Source organism: Daphnia pulicaria, chromosome 8, assembly GCF_021234035.1.
Source record: "Daphnia pulicaria isolate SC F1-1A chromosome 8, SC_F0-13Bv2, whole genome shotgun sequence".
Lineage (NCBI taxonomy): Eukaryota > Metazoa > Arthropoda > Branchiopoda > Diplostraca > Daphniidae > Daphnia > Daphnia pulicaria.
The window spans coordinates 15,727,766-15,749,025 of NC_060920.1; the positions used below are offsets into that span (position 1 = coordinate 15,727,766).

The window sequence follows — 21,260 nt, forward strand, 5'->3', positions numbered from 1 at the left end:
AAAAGAAAAATGTTGCCTTGTATAATATCCTTAAAAAGATGTAATAGTTTCAGTGCTGTGGGGAGACTGGAATGTTGGAACGTGTTAAGAGCGAGTGTTTGGGATTAGCTCACGAGTGAGTTTGTGTTTATTTGGTTTTGTTTTGACTCTGGGGAGTTATTAACAGTTATTGACATCCTTTCTAAATCAACACGCAGCATTGGAAATCGTTTGGGGGAAAGAAAAATGGGATGGAGGTGGTCGATAGACGTGTCGAATGATTATCCCGGATTTTTCTTTTTTCTTTTTTTTTTAAGGATTCATTTTCGGTGTCAATAACGATCGTGTATATTTAGCCATGTGTTCACATCAGTCTAAAGCTTTCCAATAAAGTTGGCGTGAGCTGGAACGACCGGGAGATCCTTTCGGCCACGGCATTTTCCAACGGGTCGCGATGACAGAATTTCTCCCTTTTTTATTATTATTATTATTTCTCGCCCATGTTTAATGCGAAGCAATCGCTGTATAGGGAAAGGCATACACGCTGGCGTCGATATGTCGTCACAGACCGTTATGACGGTGGGGCTCTTGAAGGGAAAACATATAACTTGGCAATCGACAATAAAGGTGAAGGGGGACTGACAGCGATTCTTGATCATTATGACTATCTATACATGTCCATCGATTGTTGTTTTGTTTTCCCATTGCCGAAATCTCTTTTTTCTTTGGTTTTTTCACAACTATCTAACGGAAGAATCCCTTCATGTGGTGGCCCTCTTCTATGAAAGTCCGTCGTCGTCTCGGTGCTGCACACTGTGTGTGTGTGTGTGTGTAACTGTAAAGCTTGTTGGACACGGTTCAAAGAAAGAAAAAGATGATGTATGAGCGGATTGGAGCATTGACGAGGCCAACCTCTTCAATCATCTCAACAGATTGTCGGTCGTTGAATACGAAATCGCTCTTTTTTTCTACCTGTGTACTTGCGCAGTGCTCCTATATCTGATTTCATTATTTTCTTTTTTTCATCTTTTTCTTCTTTTGAAAAAGAAAAAAAGAAACGCTCAATCGAGTGACTAGATGAAGAGGTGGGATGGTCTCTGACAGTCTACTGAGGTAGCCCGATGGCGCTAAATTCAAAAAGGAAAAAAAAAATCTTCTTTTTTCTTTTTTCTAGTTTTTGAAACCTTGTCCATCTTTTTAACGCACGCACATCGCACGCGCGTCTGCTCCGTGCGTGTCTGGAAGAAATTTAATGGGCCTATTTGGCGCACCAGACCCACACCTACTGTATACGTAATAGCGCGGGATATATTATCTTGGTGTATGTGTTGCCGGATTTTTGCCAAATGGAAATCAGGTCGCCGACGTCACGATATATTGCTCAGACTTTCCTCTGCTGCCATCTTCAAAGTAAATAGCTTCGTGTTGATCTAGAGAATGATAACAGTTCTAGACGCGCAATACGCACACAGACTTGAAATTTCCGCTCCAACTTTTCCTGTGCTGGGCAAACCCCTCCTCTCCCTGTGAGTCTGTGACGTGCATTTGCTTTTCTGTTCTTCTTCTTTTTCTTCTTCTTCTTTCAGACATTCGTTTGCTCGACACTCGACTTGCAGCTCACTGAGCTTCACGACGGATCGGAAGTTGCATTTTCTTATTTTATTTTTCGTTTGGAAGAAGAAGTCACGTTGGCCCACCCACCCAAAAAAAAAGGAGAGGAATCGAATAGGAAAATCAAAAGTAAAGGGGGGTATCGGTGCGGATGCAAAAATCTGAGCAACGACTATGGCCGGCATGATGGGATTAGAACGAAATGGAATCAGCGACGAACTGTGCCAATGATTACATTATCCAAACTTTTTTTTTTTTAAACTTGAGTTTCGCCATTGAGGGGATTGATTCGCTCGCCAAGCGATTTAGAGTTTAGAGATCTGCAGGGGATTACCCGTCTTTTTCTTTTCTTCTTCTTTTTTTGTCATTTCCCCGTCGGATTAAGTCGAGACGTGGCATACCAAAAAGATCCCGGCCGCTCCCGCGTCCACTATTGTTGGTTGAAATGCATTTTTCATATTTATATTTTCGGTCCGAATAGATGCCAAGCACATCTTTCAGGAACGGCCTAAGGAAAATTCGACGGATTTCCATCTTCTTCCGTTGTACGGAAACGGGCCAACGCCCCAATGTGTGTGTACACATGCCCTGCTGTACCACTGCGCCAATAGCGGGACAGACACAGTTGTTTGATGACGGATATATTTGGGCGGCGTGTCGTGAAATTCTTCTTCGTCTTTTTCTTTTATTTTTTTCTTATTTATTTTTTCTTATATTCACGCTTCCGCTTTGGCCCTCTTTTGAACAGCAGTTTGACTGTACACAACTTTGAAAGGCGAGCGGAAAAGAATTGCCGGTCCAGCTGGTTCCTTCTTCTCCTCCCCAACTGCTATCGATCGAACCCAAACTAAACAAAAAAAAAGTGGCAATCTCGCCAATGGCGTGACTATTTCCTTTAGTCTTGCCTTTTAACATGATCGTAGACGCACTAGCGTATGAGTGGGCGTGACGTATAACTCGATTCGAACGTTCGATTTGACGAGTGGGACGACATTTATGAGTCTACTAAACCGACATTTAGATTATTAGCACAGCACAACAGCAGCAGCAGCAGCCGCCGCCCGCGGACCAAGATCAAGTTCGTGTGTCGGGAGTTAGAGCTCTCGGTACTTTCTCCCGCCCGCCCACGACCTCGTCAACTGTACTAGAAAACAGGGTGGCAAAAGTATACTTTTTACCTGCATGTCGGGCGGGTTTAGTTTACTTTTCTTTTCCCCCTTCCCGATGGAAAGAAAAGAAAAACAATAGGAATAACTGGAGGGAGAAAGCTTCCGTCGTTTCGTTTATTTTGTCGTTTTCAGAGCTCCCGTTTGTCGATTTAATCGAAGATAAATAGACTGTAGCGCCCACTGTTACGCCAAAGAAATGTCGCCATCGTGTGTTACCCGAGTCCATGGCAACGCGCAAAACGTGGCCTATAGTCTATGCGAAAGTGTTATTTGCTCGTTTTTCTTTTTCTTTCTTTTTTCATTCGCCAGCCCAGGCCGGAAGGCGGTGGAATGGCCAAATACTCTTGGAAGAAAAGACGGGCGGAGGAAAGTGCGGCATGTGCACCAATAATAAGTCCGCCCTGCTGCTGCTCTTATCAGGTGCTCGCCTGTTATCCTTTTGTTTTTGCGAGTCGACAGTCGTCCGCGGGTCCCGTGCAGCCGGCCAGAAGAGAAGAGACAAACAGCGGACGCTCAACAACACAGCGGCCGACATACACCGCCCGCACAGATGGTGGGCGGCTGCTGCAATAGTTCTGATACCATTGCCGCGTGTAAATGGGTGTCCCTTTCGACAACAGCTGTGACACACACACACACACACACACAGATCGTAACGACTTGGTTATGCTGCACGGGGCCAAGAGGAGCGTGAATGCCCTTTTTGTCGGTTTTCAAAGTGAACGTTCTTATTATTTGGAGCTTTTCATTGGAATCAAATTCTCGCGCAACTCGGCAGTTCAAAACAACAGCCGGCCGAGGCTGTTGTGTTCAACTGAGAAACACACGACGACCTTTTTTTTACCGGCCCGGCATTTGTTAGATACACACTCCCGACCGCAAATACCGTCAAATGGTCTTAGTGTCTGTTTGCAAGCCATAGAAATAGATCGCCGACCTTTTTTTTTTCTTTCTCGCCACAATAGCGGTCGGGTGGGTGGTGTCTTATTTGCTCTCGAAAATGTATCACTCTGGTCTTTGAAGCCCCTCTTATAGTGTACCACAAACAGGAGGACCACCGTGATCGATACTTCATTTATCTCTCACGATCCGTTGTCCCCTTTTTCTTGGGGTTAGGCTACATGATATTCAGGCAGACACGTATAGAGAGCATCAACATTTGCGACGATCGCAGACAGTTCAGTTAATTGTATCACACAACTTTCTTTTTTTATTATTATTATTCCCTCCGCCTCTGCTCAATTGTCGCCGCCCTATTTAATAATGACAGCCCACCTTCGTGAAGGGGAGTCACCCCAGGCTGTCCCGATTGAGAAAAAAATAAAATAATGAAATGACACGTTCGCTATACCGGGCGCGCACGTTACTGTGACAGACGAGAAAATGAGTCTTAGTCATACAACTTTATGATGGAGTGAGTGTCGACGTGGGAGTCTATCGCCGGGAGCTTTGATAGCGCTGGCCGCTCTCCCTTATATTGTATTGTGTTGGAGCCTTTACTTGCAACTTTGGTGGCACCACTGTCCGTCCGCACTGCATTGCGCATGACCTGAACCCTAGTGGATGTACGACGACACGAGCGGAAGAGCTTGAACGCGCACGCAGACACAATGCCAAACGTACATCAGCGGCTGGAGAACTGTAAAGGTGTGGGACGTCCGATAGAAGGAGCTCAGTTGACGTTCTCTCGCCACCGACCAGACAGCCACAGCCACATCGCCGCCGCTCTTGTCATTGATCTCTCGCTTTAACGCTGCCAGTTCGCTTGTCGTCGTCGTCGTCGTTTGCCGCCCTTTCTTCAATTCAAACGCCGCCTGTCTCCTGTCTCTCCTTCACGTCGTCAACAACTGCCGCCGTCACAACCCCCCACGACAATTAACGTAGGTGTACACACAACGTAGGTCATTAATGCGGGCAACCCGAAAATAAAACTGTCGGCTCCTTGAGTTTCAAGTCAAATTCTGTAACAGCCATTCATAAATAAGAGTTGGATTTTTTCGAGATGGAATCATTTTGTTGAATTCGTGGCATCGTATTTTCCATAGGCAATTTTTTGGGGTTTCTCAGACAGGCGAACGCGGTTTGTTTTGAAAGTTTGAAGGGAAATTGTTTTGGTCTATATGTTGGCATAGAAAACCGATTGGGCTCGGTACTATATGGTGCATTTGCCTGTCTACTTTCCCTACTGTTTTCAACCTAGGCAGTACTATATATAAAATTCACGTTCTCTTCTTTCATGTTTTTGGAGATCGATTAGCACACCTACATATCTCGATCGAAGTCGATGCGACCCCATTTCACTTTGCGCCCTGTTTACCGTTGTGAGCCTATTTTTTCTTAAATTTCAATTTTCACTTTCAATTTTCGCGCTATGATGAAAAAAACTGGTGAAGAGAAATGGGAAAAAAGTGTGTCGTATCATTTGAAAATCCGGGCACGTCATAGTGACGGCAATTACGATTACCCTTTTTGCTGTTACATCTAAAAAAGAAAAAAAAAATAGAGGTGGCGCTAACTCTTGTTGACGCCGTGAGCCTCATCAGCCCTGATTGACGTTGAATTAAAAGTTAATTGAAGTCAGATCACGACCCGGAAGGCGATTGTGTTTCCAACAGTCTTTCAACGTCGTCTCCTGTCTCCTTACACTATTGACACAATGTTCCAGCTAGGCTTTGGTGGCTCTGAAAGGACGTGCTGCTGCTGCGGCCTTTCTTTTCTCCATCATCGCTAGTTCCATTAGTAGAGGCAGCGGCCGTGTTTCGCTACCGGAACGATCCGACAAAGCACAGTCACGGCAGCAGCTAAAGAAGAAGAAGAAGAAGAAGGAAAAGATGAGACATGTGTCGGCAGAGACGATGTATAAGCCTGTGTCGTTGATTCGATCACACACACCAAAGATTGAGCGCCGTGAGCGAAAAAGATAAAAGACAATTTGATCGAATCAAGAATTGAAGGCGATTGAAGAAACGTCTGGAGCGGCGCTCCTTTCTTCTTTTTTTATTTTTTTTTTATTTTTTTATTTATTTTTTAATTTCCCAAAAGTGGCCATCCAATTTTGACTTGGTCCCAACTTTAGTCTCCCAAAGTGGCCAATTATTTAGAATTTTGTTTTGAAAAGAAAAGGTAGAAGAGAGAGAGGAAGAAAACCAAGTTAGTGTACATTTCCCTTTTCTAGTTCTTTATCTCGAGTGCTGCACCTCTTGTACTACGACTACTATCATTCCAGCGGTGTACGTATTATTACATATATAACATGACTCGCTATATAGCTGAAACTTTTTCACCCCCCAACTCCAACCTGATAAAACTCTGGGCCCGTGTGTCGTAACTTTTTGAATGTGTCGGTGCGCGCCGGAGAGGTGGCAACAACAATTCTGCACGAGTGCGTCAAGGTGGCGGCAGTAAGAAAACGAAGACAGTCGCGATTGTATCAGCAGCAGGGCTGTGTATAGAGAGAGTATTATTCTATACACACACCATACTGAGAACGGGAGCTGGGAGGAGGCCGGTTGTTACGTGAGTCTAGCGGGAGTGGCGCGCTCTCTCCACATGAAAATGGCTCTGTATACCCTTTTCTGGTCCCGCGGGAATAATGCATCACTTCCGCACACACACACACACACACACAGAGAGAGGCCCACAGTGCGTTGCTATTGAGCCCGGCAGAAAGCTGCAGCGTGACATGTGTCTCCACGAGACTTTAGGAGCCGTATTATTCAAATAAACAGTCTGTCACAGTGATGTGACAGTCAAACCTTATTATCCTGATAGCTCCCACTACTACTACTGCTGCTACGTACTACCGTACCTTATGGCCAGGGGGTCCAGTCGGCTCCCATCTGCACTTCGTTCCCGGGCGGGACTTCTTGATCAATTATGACAATCTCTCTCTCACTCTGCTGAACCCCATTACTTGCTTGTCATAATTGATCCCGACGACTAATCATCTATCGCTCATGCTTTTCTCTCTCTCTCTCTCTCTCTAGCTCTCTCCTTGTGTTTGTGTATACAGAGTCATGCGTGGGTGACTCATTAACGGAGCTCTTGTCATCGGAGTGAAATTGCTTTCGTATGTACGTACGAGATAATTTGCTTATTATTGCAGTAGCGTTGGAAAAGGCTGTCTTGTGTACACAAGTGGTTTCCTCACCTGCTCGATCGCTCGAGTCGACATTTTACGGAGAAAAAACAAGCCGGGCAGAAGGTTTTTCTATTTTTTGACGAGTTCCCGGCACGTGAAAATCTGATAGGGATTCAGACGCCTCGGGTGGAGGCCTATAGGCCTATGGCTGGGGCTGCGCTGGTGGTGGTGTCTCGACGGTCGTGAGTGGTGTACAATGGGCCATCGCCACAGCGATGGCGACCGCCGAGTAATGCACCAAGGCAACCGAATACAATTGAATCGCATTCGCATGTCACGAGCAACTGTGAGCTGGACGTTGTCGCTGGGACCTCGATTTCCTCGCGCAAGGTCTCTATAAGGCATTCAGCACGCCATCAGCCTCGGCCAGGCCAGGCGCCCAGCAGGTGGTGGCCTTGCTCGTGAATTCTTTTTCGTTTTTTTCTAGTTTCGTTTCGTTGAGTTTCGTTTTTTCATCGCGTAGACTCTAACTTTAAATGCGGGATTTACGACACGGCGCAAAGTTCACCGGCCACCGGGACAAGTCAGACTTGTGCATACAGAATGAAGACTTATATATTTCTAAAAGTGTACATCTACTCGTAATGGATCCAATGTAACGCATCAGGCCCGAAACGACCCGAGGTTAAAAGTTATAGCCTATACAGTGCTGCTGCTCACTCCCACATCTTTCTCGTCTGTTATGGCTATTTAGAGCCGGAGTGATGGGGCGTGAATCTTTATTTATTTATTTATTTATTTGTTCATCGCAGCCCCGTCTTTTGCTTTGGCTCTTTTCACTCTCATAATGTACAGGCTAAAGAAACCTGTCAGTGCGGTTACGTACTATATTCAAATCGAATGGTCAAGCCCGTCAAACTGTGCGGGCGACGAGCGTGCTGGAGATTATAACGACGAAACGGAAGATGAAGATGAGCGGTCGAATGAACACGAGAGGCGAGAGAAAAAAAAGAAAGATGGTGCCACACAAACTTCTCTCTTTGCCTCTATGTACACTCTGTGTCCTCTGGCAGATGAATTTATTGATGCAGAGGGGCTGCTGCTGCTGCCAAGTGTGTGCGGGAAAATGGGCGAGGCCGAGCAGCAGTGACGTGAATCATCTTCCTCCTATCCCGCCACACAGAGCATCAACTGGCTGGGCTGCATCTCGTGCTGTGTGGTAGATGGAATCACGCCACTACGGGGAGAAGATCCGACTCTATACAGCCCCGGCTTGTATTCCTTGCTGACTGTATATAGCTCTTATATCATCTATCCCCTTGCTTTCTCCACCAACCGTCGTCCGCCTGCTGCTCCTGCATACATAAAACCCTCCTGGTACAACACAGTCACAGCAGCCGACGGGTTTCCCATTCATCATCGTCCCCCCCTAGTTTTCCCGAGCTATCATAGTAGTCCTCTGCTGGATAACAACACCCTCCACACAGTCACAGTCTTGTTTTCTCAAGCTTTTTTCTTTTTTGGCATCGCTCTTTTTCTTCCCGATGTGTATAAGGAATGCCTATACATCCACTTTAATATGTTGATTTGATGAAACGATCCGTGATATTGCCTAGGCAGTTAAATAAAAATAGAAAACAGAAACATCGACGACCGCCGGCTCACTATCAATTCGTCGTTTCAATATTTGATCACTTGGATGGTCGTGGTAGATTTGGCCTGCCAACCACACCGGATCGTTCGTTCTAGGACAATATACGTATACATGCCTTATCTTTATCTGCTTCATAGGAATATAAAGATACCCGAATGAATTGGGAGTAGTATCTTTTTTTGGATTCGAATCTCTGGAGGATATCAGAATATAGTATAGGCTTTTTCTTTTATTTGATAGCCGGGGGAAACTGCTCGATCGCAGAACAGACCTCCCTTGAATAAAGGCTCTTTTGTGTGTTTTTTTTGTTTCATTTTTACTGTCGCCAGTTAATTTCGATTCGCTTTTAATTTCTTTTCTTCTTCTTCCCGCGGAGAGAGAACAACTCTGCGTCCTATAAATTTATTTATCTAATCAGTTGATTTCTATTATTTCCCCCCCTCTCTGCGACTGAGGGCCATTTGATTGCGTTGGAGAAATATCAGAAATAAAGTGTGCGGCGGCTGAGCCAAGCCAACAGCGTGTGTTGCATGTTCCACGAGCTCGCGCATCGTGAGCCGTTTGAATGTAGCAGCACGAGCGACATGTTGTAGTAGAGTCTATCCTCCTATAATATAGAGAAACGCTTGCGTGTTCCAGACGGTTTCCATCTACTGACAATGTCTGAGCCACAGCCCATAAAGGCCTACATTGAAAAAAAGGCTCTTTGGCGTTTGGTTGAGGCCCTACTAACATAACATGTTGATCTGTAATATATTGCCCCAGTTCTTCTCGAAAAGGGAATCCTTTTTTCGTTTCTTTTCTTTTCTATCGGCCGTCACTGTCCAGCAGCCCCGACAGCGCTCTCCAGCCCGTTTACGAAAATAAAGATCCAATGTAAATACTTGCACTGCTCTATAGCTCCTCTCCGTCGTGGATTACAAGCCGAGAGAGAGTTGCTTTTTTTCGGGTGACGGACTGACGGTTGTGAGTTGAGCCCTTTTTCGGATCGGGGCGGCGAGATTGCTGCAAGTATATAAGGCTCGGTCCTGTGCAATGCCAAAGCACGGAACAAATAAATACAACAATTTATATAGGGCCTGTCGTTCGGACGATCGACTGAACAAAGAACACGCCCATTTTAACAGGCTGGCAGCACGCTAGAATCGCTCCGAAGCTCAACTCAAAATGCGACGTGTACGCGACGTATCTGCTCTCTCGCAGAGCGCCAAGATTTGAAAATGGAAAGTATAGACATTGCCACTGTGTACAGCAACTACGCAGTTCTCGGCCACCGTAACAAAACATAAGGACTCGGGGAAGGTAAAAACGAGATGAGCCGAAGGATTATTTGATATATTTTTTTAGCAAAACAACACGGCAGGTTGTCAAGGGAATCGGAACACGAAGCAGTGCGTGCAGAGAACAATGTAGATTTCAACTCCCCCCCCCCCCTTTTATATTCCAACTCATCACACAAGAGCAATAACACAAACAATAATAGCTGCTGGACAATCGGTAAACCACAATATAATAAGGCTCTAAGAATAATCCAAAATCAATATTCTTTTCCGCCACGTGTAATCATTCCAAGTTGCCAGACATGCACTGATGTGCATCATCCAGTCCAAGTCAAGTTTTCGGAATAGAAATTTGAATTGCCTTAGACGTTGAAGTGCGATTATTGACATGGAATTAACTGTTTATATTGTTCATCATTTTGGCTATAACGCTCCCCGCACTTTTTTTTCCTGTCGTCATTTCTGATTTGCATTAATGACTTTCGAGAGACGGGTCCCTCCCGTTGAAGATCGTTACCATACATAACGGTTGGAAGCTCTTTATTGATTGACGATGCGCGGATTTTGACTTGATCTTTGAGCTTTAAACGAGCGCCAGTTTTTTTTTTCGCATTTTCTTCCAAGGATTGACTGTCGATTCGCTATTTCGATCTAAAATTTCCAGCAGAGTTTGTCACTTTTTGGCACTCCGTCCAACGACGTCGTTACTCTTTACAGGATTTTGTTCCCCCTTTTTCCGCCCAGTTAGTTTTGAAGTTTCCTAGGGAACGAAGCTGAAATTTTTCTTTAAGCGTATCCCTTGGTGATGGGGTGGTCCAACACAAGCGACAGATTATCTTTGAATGATTTAAAGCGACACGTAGGCCTAAACTGATACTTTATCTCTCTTTCCAACTTCATTCGAGTCAAGAATGAAATTGTTCTCGTCGAATTGATCTCATTGAACTGTGAATATCGTGTCTTGCTGACTCTTGATCATTTTCTTTTCTCTTTCGATTGATTCCCAACAGTGAAAAATAACGAAGATGAGTTCCAGCGCCCAGAATAACACTGCCGCCCAGCAGCAGCTCAAGAATAACATCCGAATCAACTTGGATCGCTGCAGCAATTTCATGCGACAGTTCCGCGATCCGGAGAGCCGCGAGTTGACCAAATTATCGGCCAACCAGTTCATGGACGTCTGGAGCCACTACGACAAGGACGGTAATACACCAAGAATAACCCACGATATTTGACTATAATAGACTAATACTACCATTCAACAATGGATGTATGTATGTTGATGGGGGGTTTATTTTTATTTTTGGTTCCCCCCCTCTTTTATTTCCTCATCGCTAGTTGGACGTCTCTATATGTACTTGTGTGCATGTGTGGAGGGATTTTGAAGAAGAAGGGGGTGTACTATATATATTGACTTTACCTAACGGCGGTTTATACGACGGGCAGTCACGGTTTCAACAACTCAACCGGCGCTCACGTGATGTTGTGCTCACTGTTGTGCTTCATCATTGCGATAAAAACTTGCGGGACGGGGGGGAAATAGGGCCAGCCAACCGATCGATTTCTGATAGGAATCGCAGACGGCGGACGCGGTACCGGGTAGCACCCCACCCAGAAACCATTATCATCTACAACAACAACGACAACAACTCGAAACGAATAGCTATAGGCTGCAGGAGAGCAAGGGACGACATCACATCGGGCCAGTAATGAACCCGTAACCTCGACTATTTCACAGTCAGACAGCTCTTGGATTAGGCATGGATCAGCAAGTTACCCCCCTTCAATTACTAAAGAGAGACACACAGTCCATTTAGTTCTGTAAACTTTCCTCTTTGAGATCCTGATTGCGATCCTGTTGTTCCTCCCTTTGACCTCCCTTTGACCTCCCCTCCCCCGCCTCCTACGTCTTACTCTCTTGTTTAACATCCGCCAACGCTGCCGCACTCGATGGCCATTCCGGGGATTGCTCTATCAATGCTCGACTGGCATAGAGGGGATTTCGACTTGGGGCCGGGCTTTTGATTATCAGTTGACTTTGCTCTGCACTTCCGAATGCGTGACTCCTCCCGACAGGATTTTCCCAATTGCATTACAGGTCCCCCCCCCCTCCAACTCCAATCTAAGCTATAGAGTGTAATCAAGGCTGAGGTGAGAGTTGCTGGGCTCCTCCGTTTGGCTTGGTTTTTTTTTCTTTCGCTCTTACGACAATTTTCAATTACACTACGTATCCCCCATCCAGCATTCCAGCCATTAGGGACTGCCCACGTATCCCGCCGGCTCCCCTCCAGAGACTCTGTCGACGACTCAATTGAAAAGAGGGGGTTTTTGCATTTTCAATGAAGATGATGAAGATGCTACACAGTAGTCGGCATGTGTAGCTTTTGTGCGTTATAATGACGATGTTAGATAAATACATGTGAGGATGCATACAGTCGCCCAAATCTCGTAGTAGTATATATACATCCATGACGACATGTTTAGTCAATCCATTTCTTTGCGCCTCGAGTTGTGCATCTCTTTTATGATTAATGGTTTCTCCGTGCTGGAGCAAGTTGATATTTTCTCGAAAAACTCGGGTGGCTGACTGTCAATATGCAAATAATGTCAAGTATGTGATGTATATATGTACCTCCTCGCCATCTCTGGCTATTCTGCTTGTGCACAAAAGAGGCGCCAGTCAAAGAAAATAGGAAACGAAGGGAGAATAAAGTCAACAATGCCAACAAAAGCGACTCGGAGAGAAGCGAGAGCAGGCGGCACACACGAACGAACGAACGAACGAACGAACGCGTCCAAAATGCAGTCAAAAGTCCAATAAAAAGAAATAAAATAAAAGCCGAGAGACGAGAGAGAGAGGCACCACAGAAGAAGAAAAGTCGAGATGGAAAAGGAAACTGGAGAAAAGAGTACGAAGAAAAGACGGATAATAATATACAGCAGGCGAGAGAAGAAGAAGAAGACTGAATGAAATTTTATTCAAAATGACGAGAGGGCCCTGACTGGGGGATGCAAGCGAAGGGGGGTGGTGCGCTCCCGGCTCTTTTCGAGCGGATGCTGGCGCATTGCAGAGAGTAAAAAGAAAAAGGGAAAAAAAGAGAGAGAGAAACGCAGAGACTATTGTTGCCACTGAGCTGTCTTATTTATTTTTTTTTTATTTATTTATGTACGTGTAACTTATTCTCTTTTTTTTTTTTTTTGTCTTTTTTTGTATTATTTTCGGGTTCTTGTAGTTCTCCTGTCCTTGTTAGACGACCAGGACACGAAGATCTAACACATAAACAAAAAAGAATAGAAAAAAAGAAAAAAACACGGGAGAAAAATAAAGCAGCCTCTCTCTCTCTTTTTCATTGGCTGTTTTTTCTTTTCTATTGTTCGTCATCCGCTTTTCTTTTTGCTCTTTATATGATACACACTCGCGCCATTCTCTCGTAATGGAGCCTGCTGGAGGGAAAAAGTATTTGATAGACCGGCCCATATGTGGCTTGATGGTGATCCTTTTACAACCAACTATTTTTATATTATACGTTCGACTTTTTGTGTGGGGTGGGGGTGGTTGTCGTTGTAAGTGCAGCCGAGCATCGTCGCAATCTTCTGGCGAGGAATAATTTGGGAAACCCCATTCAAGATTCGGATAGAAGCCGTTGGCGGCGGGGATATAGCGAATATACCGGCACGGCACGTGTACGCGGGACTGGCTATGTGTGCTGTCGGTATATTATCAAAGCCCCTCCGTTTGGAAAAGCAATTTCCCTGGGCCAAGAGGCCGTTTTGATATTGCTTGGCATATTCCGGTTATAAGATGGAGAATACATTCTCTGTCCGGCTATACAGGAAGGCCCATCATTTGTCTCATGCTGTTTATTATTGTTGCTGGCTTGGTTGTAAAATATTCATAGATTACCGCGCTACCACGACCGGCTACTATAGCGACACTGGGAAATCACTAAAGGGGGTTCGCCAATAAAATCAGCCCCCAAAAGAGCGGTCGACTCGTCAATCCATTTCCCAGGCTCAGTGCTGCTGAATGTTTAGGCCCACACATAGTTGGCCATTTCCTATATACCGTCGTTCGTCATCCAGCGCTTTCTTTATACCCTCCATCAAGCTTTGTGTCCGTAACGTTTACTGATGCGGATGCTGCTGGGCCCGCCTATCAAATGTCTTACACATATTGCGGCTTACGTGTTTCTCTGGCCATAAAACCCTGTGTGTGTGTGTGTGCGCCCGGACTCTTTAGATTATTAAGGCTTTCCTTCTTTTCGGCGCTCGTCTTCTTCTCGGTTGTCCCGCCATCGACCCGTCAGGCGCAGCAGCAGCAGCAATGTTTTTGTCTTGATAGCAATCATAATGCCCATTTATAAGTACTATAGTAGTACGACCGCCGCCGCTGCTGCTGCTGCTGCGAGGGCCTATTAGCGCGCGCGTACAGCCGCTAAAGGGAAAAGCTCAGGGCTTCCCAAATGGGAAAAATGGCATCATCCCTTCCGAGTTTTTTCCAACAGGCTCGGCACAAAGTTTCCTTCCCTTTTTCGCCTCTATGTAGCACTTATATAGCCTTTTCTCCCTGCCGCATTTTTTTGAATAAATGGGCGGTTAAAAAACCAAATTCCCGTCCGGGGGATACACGGAAGAAAGAAAAAAAAAAAAGAAGAAGAAGAAGACGCAACACGAGAGCGCACTTCCAGCCCGTGATGCAAATAACCTATAACTCATTTTATCTTGTAGCGCGTTTCTGTTTTCTTTTTCTTTTTTCTTTTCCTTTTATTTTTAAATTTATGAGTTACGTGTTTTTCTTTAGTGTTCTTTTTCGTTGTTGTTGCATCATTTTATTCATCCTACTCGGAAATGGTTGTTGGATGGTTGTAATATGTGAGGTTATTATTACCATTCTAGTTATTTACGGGCTATAGTCTGCCTTGAATCAACACCTCCGAACGCCGTTAATAGAACAACAACACTTGCATTTGCGCTACGTGTTTTGTTCGTTTATGGCGTTGGAATGGAAGGAAGTTGTTACATTCTTTTCGTTTAGTATTACGACTTTTTACGGTTTAGACAAATTTGAACAATCTAACATGTTTTTATTTGTTTGCTTCGCTTGACAGCCAACGGCTACATCGAAGGCACTGAATTGGACGGTTTCCTAGCGGAGTTTGTATCCAGCGTCAACATCATGGACGTCGGGCCGGAGGTGAGTGTTTAGCCGTATGTTTACATTGGGGAAATGTTTGCCTATGTCAAAAAAACGATAGTAGATTTAGTTACTATCAACCTATCATCTTGAGTGACGGGATGGAAATAGATTTGGGAATTACATCGGTATACGATCCCCTTTCGCTTCGATTCAAGGCATAGAAAATGTTTTGAAAAAATTCCTCCATCTCAAATGTATTGATCAGAAACGAATATTTTATGCGCCGGGAGCTCACCATTTCCTTTGGGCTTGGAATCTAGATGATTCGGTCGTCTCGAATTTGCATAGTGCGACAGCACTGCAGTCATGAACGACGACTTTATCGCCGATAGGTCTTGTTATACCGTAAACTATTATCCCTTCAGCTGGTACTAGGGAAAAAAGAGAAAGAAGAATCAAACTGGGCAATAGAAAATATACGGGAAACTTGGAAGTTGAAAACTGAAATGCCCAACTTTGATTGTAAATTGGGCCCTAAAGTTTCCGAACATTTGGCGAACTCGCCAAAAGTCGTGGCGTGATACACCGCGCCCCTCCGGCAAGTTAAAAAACTGCTGATGATGACGACAATCTAAAGCGCTCAGGAAACGGGCGGACTGTTTTACGCGATGCCCTGGCTCGCGGATGTTTATCATTCTAAATAGTATGTACTGGTATACGTGTATGGAAGCTTTGTTTGATTCACGGCTCTCCACCCGCACTTGCACTAAGTAATAATTGACTTGGCTGTCACCCGATGAGTCCTTCCCCTCTCTCTCGCCCCGCTGCGGTATTCCGTCAACGCTGTGCTCGTGCATGATGATTATTAGTCGCGCGAGCATTCTCAATTTACTGGGAGCGGGAGCGCGCTGGACAGTATTAGGGAGAGACGTTAGCGATGAAGGATCACTTTCTCTTGGTGGAGTCGACAGGCTCGAAGGAGCCACCAGCAGTTGCAACATTCCTTGCGAAGTTTTGAGTGAAGAAAACGCAAGAAACTTGGGTCCACACTTGACAGGTCCCGCCCTTCATGACTGTAGCTGGAAGGGAGCGAGAGTAGGAGCGGGCGGATCAATGTCTGGGTCGTGCGTGCTCATGTGTAACAGTGTCATATACGTAGTGGACGGTTTTCAGTATCAAAACTGGTCGTTGACAGCGTCAAAATGCTTGGGATGATGAAACTGCCCAGCACAGAGCCGCCAGCATGCACAGAGAGACAGAAACAAAGAAATAAAAATAGGAGACATTTTCGGCGGCTTATAGGACAGGCGGAGATGCAATTCGATTGTCCTAGCTGGCCTTTTTTTTTTATTGCTCTCGTTTTGATAGCCCGTGAAAATGGACAGAGATATCACCGCCCGCAGAGTGATGTCTATCGACATCACGTTTCATTGCTGTGCGTATTTGCCCGTTTATTATTATATAGGGGGAAAAAAAAGGCCACGCCCAAGAGAGACAACTTCTATTACAACATGGCTCTACTGTCAATACGACCTATTTGTGCACATTTCGTTATTTATTTTTTCTCTCTGCCATTTTTATTTACCCTCTCGATTATACCGTGGGCCCTTTGGCTCAAGTTCTCTTTTTCTATTCTTTGCAGTCCCCCCCCCCCCCTTAATCGAATCACGTCACAATATTTATCTTTCCTCTTTTACTTCCTAAAAAGAAAAGGAAAACAAAAAAAAATTGTGACATCCCATCGGGTCCCAAAGTGCAACCTGGACAGGACACATGGTTGTCTGGTTGTCGGAACCGGCCAACTCGTCTATATTCAATGTCGTTCGATCGAGTTTAAGACTGCCGGCCATCGTGACTCTCCAACTTTAGTGCCATGTTCAACGACGGGACTTGAACTATCTTAAACTATTGGCTTTAACTCACGTCCAAATGGAAATTCGTTTGGGAGTCAATGTGAAAGGCCTGTCATTGTGTCGCTCCCGTCTCGGCTCACAATGTTTCTTATCGTGCCAAGCCAAGTCCAGCATAATACGAAACTATCGTTAGCGACGTATTTCACGTACGTCCAGCTCTTTGCTGGGCTGTAAACGGACGTCGGTTAAGATTTGGGAGGGACAAGCAAGAGCAGCAGCAGTTGACGTTAAAAAATAAAACTAAAAATATCCGTGCTATCCACTCTCGTACAACGCACGGACAGACAACTCACGGAGCTATCGAAAGGGAAAAAGAAAAAAGAATTGACCGTGTTGTTCAAGTAGGGCCCCATCGATCGCCATCAAGGACACCGCACACGCAATGAGGAATGATTTCGAGTTTGACGGTCGATCAAGTGGCAGCGATGGCAAGTTGTTGTTGTCGTTGTTGTTGCTTTGTTGTTGTTGGCTGATGATATTTTATATGCGATGCGTGTGTGTGCCATTATTCCGTGTAATATGTGTGTATGTGTGTGTGTGTCGCCCGATGTCGATTGTGAGGGATTTACGCCACTGTGGACGATAGACGTCGAGCACCGGTCCCGCAAACCCGTTGAATGTATAGGATATAGCGCCAGCCACCGCCGTCGTTTATTTGACCTACCGAGCTGCAAACGAGAGACGATGGCAATCGATAAAACGCCGGTGTGCGCACACACAAACAGTTTCTTGGTTGTTGACGGAAGAAAAATATCGCGGCGCGCTATATTTAGCCGTCGTCTAGCGTTTTCTTGCGACTGTGTATTTGTTGTATTTGTTTGTTTTTTCTTTCAGACTGCATTGATTGCCTACATTTGTCTGTTTGTTTGTTTGATTGCAGGTCGTGTCAGACGCCATGCTGGCCGAATTGAAGCAATGCTTCATGGAGGCTTACGACGATAACCAGGACGGGAAAATCGACATTCGCGAGGTATATACAGACCAGCAGCGTTCGTTACGCATACAAGGACTTATTGGTCCAATCATATCCAAAAACAGACGCCCCCGAGGGGCTTTGCTTCGATAGTCCACCTCCTAGAGACGTAGAAAGAGAGTAGAGAGACTTTACCTGCCTCATTATAATTGCATTATTATATTGATGCTGCTCCGCTCTCCACTTTGGCTCTTGTCGTTGTTCCAACAATGGCGTTACAATTATTTTAATTTTTGATTGCCCTCGTTTTCTCGGTATGCACTCGATCATGCGGGACCATGCGCACGCCCAGTTGGCCCAACTACTTCCCATGGAGGAAAACTTTTTGCTACTTTTCCGCTTCGACAATCCACTGGACTCTAGCGTTGAATTCATGAAGGTACATCAAAATGGAACCGTACAAATACTCTACGACTGCCGACTGTGCCGGCAATCTGCAACTGTGACAACATTGAATTGTTAATTAAACAGCATCTCATCTGTTTGTTTGTTTGTTTTGGACGCACGCACAGATCTGGCGGGAATACGACTCTGACGGCAGCGGATTCATCGAAGCCGACGAATTGAAAGTAGGTCACGTCACGTCAGCGAGATCAAATTGCGTCACTCCCGCAAACGAATCGATTTGATTTGATGTGGTGGTGCCTTCCAGTTTGCTGGCGGCACCCAATTACTATGGAACCGATTTTAATTGTCATATTAAATTTATTTTTTTTTACTTCCCCCTTCCACCGTTTTTGTCTGTTACATCACCTAATCCTCTTGCTCGACCAAGAATTTCCTGCGTGACTTGTTAACCGAGGCTCAGCGCGACAAGGAGGTTACCGAGGATAAGCTGATCGAGTACACGGATACCATGGTAAGTGAGGCTCACATTCAGCCACTAATACTCGACTAGAAGAGACGGACAAAACAGACTTGTAACTATTAGTGAAAACGTCGTTGTAGGGCTGCAATCAGCCCGGCAATGGCCACAACACTTTAATACTGTGATGACGACTATTAATCTCCCTTGATTTTCCTTCCGGGTTTCTAGTTGCAAGTATTCGATGCCAACCGAGACGGCAAGCTGCAGCTCTCTGAAATGTCCAAGTAAGGTTGAAAACACTTTGACTTTTTGTTTAATGACATTTTTAGATTGAAAATTGTGTGTAACACCACCATTACTTGTTAGGCTGCTTCCCGTCCGCGAGAATTTCCTGTGCCGCCAAGTTTTCAAGGTAATGGGGCTGGGCTTCCCTTCCGTCTTGGCGGAGTAGAGGCATTCTATTTAATTATCGGCTGTCGATTCAGATCGATGGCTGCTCACCCACAGCCCATCACCTAATGACACGTATCAATCTTTTTGGTTTCGCTCCTTCTCTCCATGTACGTAATGGATATCCTGGCATTTTTTCTTGCGTTTCTTCGCTGTCTTCACTTCCGGCGATGCCATCAGGGCCCGACGGTGCTATCTAAGGACGATATCGAACGAGTCTTCGCTCTCTACGACAGAGTAAGTTGCTAGCAAGTTCCCTATAAGCTCCGAGAGTGCTGTCGCATCGCGTTAGCAAACCGTAGTCCCACCCCCTCCTCCTCCCAAATGACAATGTTGGTGATGTTGTTTCATCCCCGCCAACGGGCTGCTGCTCCTTCTATCGTTGATCCCGCGTCTGTAATTGTCTTGTGCGTCTTTCCCTTGCCGAATCTTGGCACTCGGAAGCCCTCTTGATGAGTTTGGGCATCCGTAACAGGCGGACAGGGTCGCTGTCGACAGAGAGTGAGAATAGACATCCAGCGACTGATGGCTCAAACCCTACGTCCATTAAGGAAAGAAAAAAAGGGAAAACTAATCCTATTTGGACAGAATACTTCTATGCAATTATCTTCGGCTGTCTCATATCAAATCGGATTTCGTATTTATTATGTATTTATGTATTTTGTTATGCGCAGGACAACAATGGCACGATCGAGAACGAAGAACTTCGCGGATTCCTCAAAGATCTCCTGGAACTTGTGAAAAAGGTAAAACTTCTGAATAATAATTTCCCCTTGGGTTCCTTTGCACAACCTAGTCCCTTATTAGTTATTATTGCGCAATAAGTTTATTCCGTTCCACTCGAGAACATCGAGAGAAAAAAAAAAGTTGAAACTGTGGATTTAATGAACTTTGTAGAGAGGGTATGGGTGGATGGCGGGTTGAGTAACGGCCGGACCGAGAGTTCACGCACATTCATTACGACGTCCTAATTTCCTTGGAGCAGGAATAAAATGGAGAAAGAGAGAGAGAGAGAAAGAATAGCAAGACTGAGACTGACGCAATCCACATGGGTCCAGTATCTCCTTGCATATCTATAGCCAGTCACTCTGTCTCTCTCACTTCAACTCACCTCCCCCCCCCCCCCCCCCCCCCCAACTGCATCATTAACAGCTCCACATCTACAGAGTTCTCTAGTTCGTTCTCTTACTCTCTCAATAGCTGCTGCCCGACTTGGCAGCTTGAAATATAGCCGGGGAGATCTCACACTATCTACGATCAATAAGAAAAAAGAAAAATGGAAGAATATTAATATACTATTAATCACGCGGCTTTATATACCATCGCTCTAATGTCATCGCATCCACAGACTTTATTATTATTATTAGATTCTCTGACGCCCACGTTTGTTTTGTCGACTGGACGTTATTTCAGGATTACGATGCCCAAGATCTTCTGGACTTTGAAGAGACCATTCTTCGTGGCTGCGACTTTAACCGCGACGGGAAAATCAGCAAGAAGGAGCTGACCATGATCCTGTTAGCCTTGTCCAAACACAGCCAAGATGACGAAACCAAATCCAAATAGAAACAACAACAACAAAACAACACACACGACGGAAGGGACAGCAAAACACGAAAAGTTCCGAACGTCCAAAACATAATGATGACGATGAAGAAAAAAGAAATGTCTCCCATTCACGAATGCCCGCCGAAGGAGTCAAGTCCGACGACATTTGCACTTGCACTCTTAAAAATAAAAAATAAAATGAAAAGAAAAGAAGAATTGTTTTCTTGCTGGCCAAAAAAGTCAGTTGCTGCATGATGTTTTCCGACTCTATTCTTTCTGGTTGGGCATTTATTTCACGGTAGTAGTATACTGTATCGCTTGCTGATGAGCAAAAACTCGAAAATCTATTGATTGACGTTTGTTTCTAGTCTGTAATGTTGGGAATTTTGTCATTTTTACCCCTCTTTATACCAAGTTTGATCCATTTTTTTTTAAATACATCGTCATCTCTTATATACCAAATCGTTTCTAGTAGATTCGTGACGGATCGCCCCTCAGTGTCTGCTTTCCTTTCTGTGGCTCTACCATTTTCCTTCCTCTTTCATAAACTTGTTCATGTTATAAACGAGACAAAAACGGTCGCTTCCACCGTATAAATATACAAGATCAAAAAGCGAAAACAGGAATTTCCATTCAACTTATTTCCCACCATCGGAT

General features: G+C 45.0%; 1 protein-coding gene across 3 annotated transcripts in view; it reads left to right on the forward strand.

Moving 5' to 3' along the window:
• LOC124311813 (calbindin-32-like) overlaps positions 1-21,223 on the forward strand; it is a 40,890-nt gene extending 19,667 nt beyond the window's left edge. Inside the window, exons 1-12 of one of the 3 annotated variants that reach the window (XM_046776171.1) lie at positions 4,388-4,656; positions 10,785-10,977; positions 14,883-14,968; positions 17,705-17,794; positions 18,090-18,176; positions 18,310-18,366; positions 18,573-18,656; positions 18,834-18,889; positions 18,972-19,017; positions 19,236-19,292; positions 19,730-19,801; positions 20,469-21,223. In XM_046776171.1, the coding sequence (XP_046632127.1) occupies positions 10,800-10,977; positions 14,883-14,968; positions 17,705-17,794; positions 18,090-18,176; positions 18,310-18,366; positions 18,573-18,656; positions 18,834-18,889; positions 18,972-19,017; positions 19,236-19,292; positions 19,730-19,801; positions 20,469-20,621 (966 nt within the window). In that variant the 5' untranslated portion in view covers positions 4,388-4,656; positions 10,785-10,799 and the 3' untranslated portion in view covers positions 20,622-21,223. Of the gene's footprint in view, positions 1-4,387; positions 4,657-10,784; positions 10,978-14,882; positions 14,969-17,704; positions 17,795-18,089; positions 18,177-18,309; positions 18,367-18,572; positions 18,657-18,833; positions 18,890-18,971; positions 19,018-19,235; positions 19,293-19,729; positions 19,802-20,468 lie in introns of those variants that run through there. The other 2 variants (XM_046776169.1, XM_046776170.1) reach the window with 2 other exon arrangements.
• Positions 21,224-21,260: the final 37 nt, after the last annotated feature.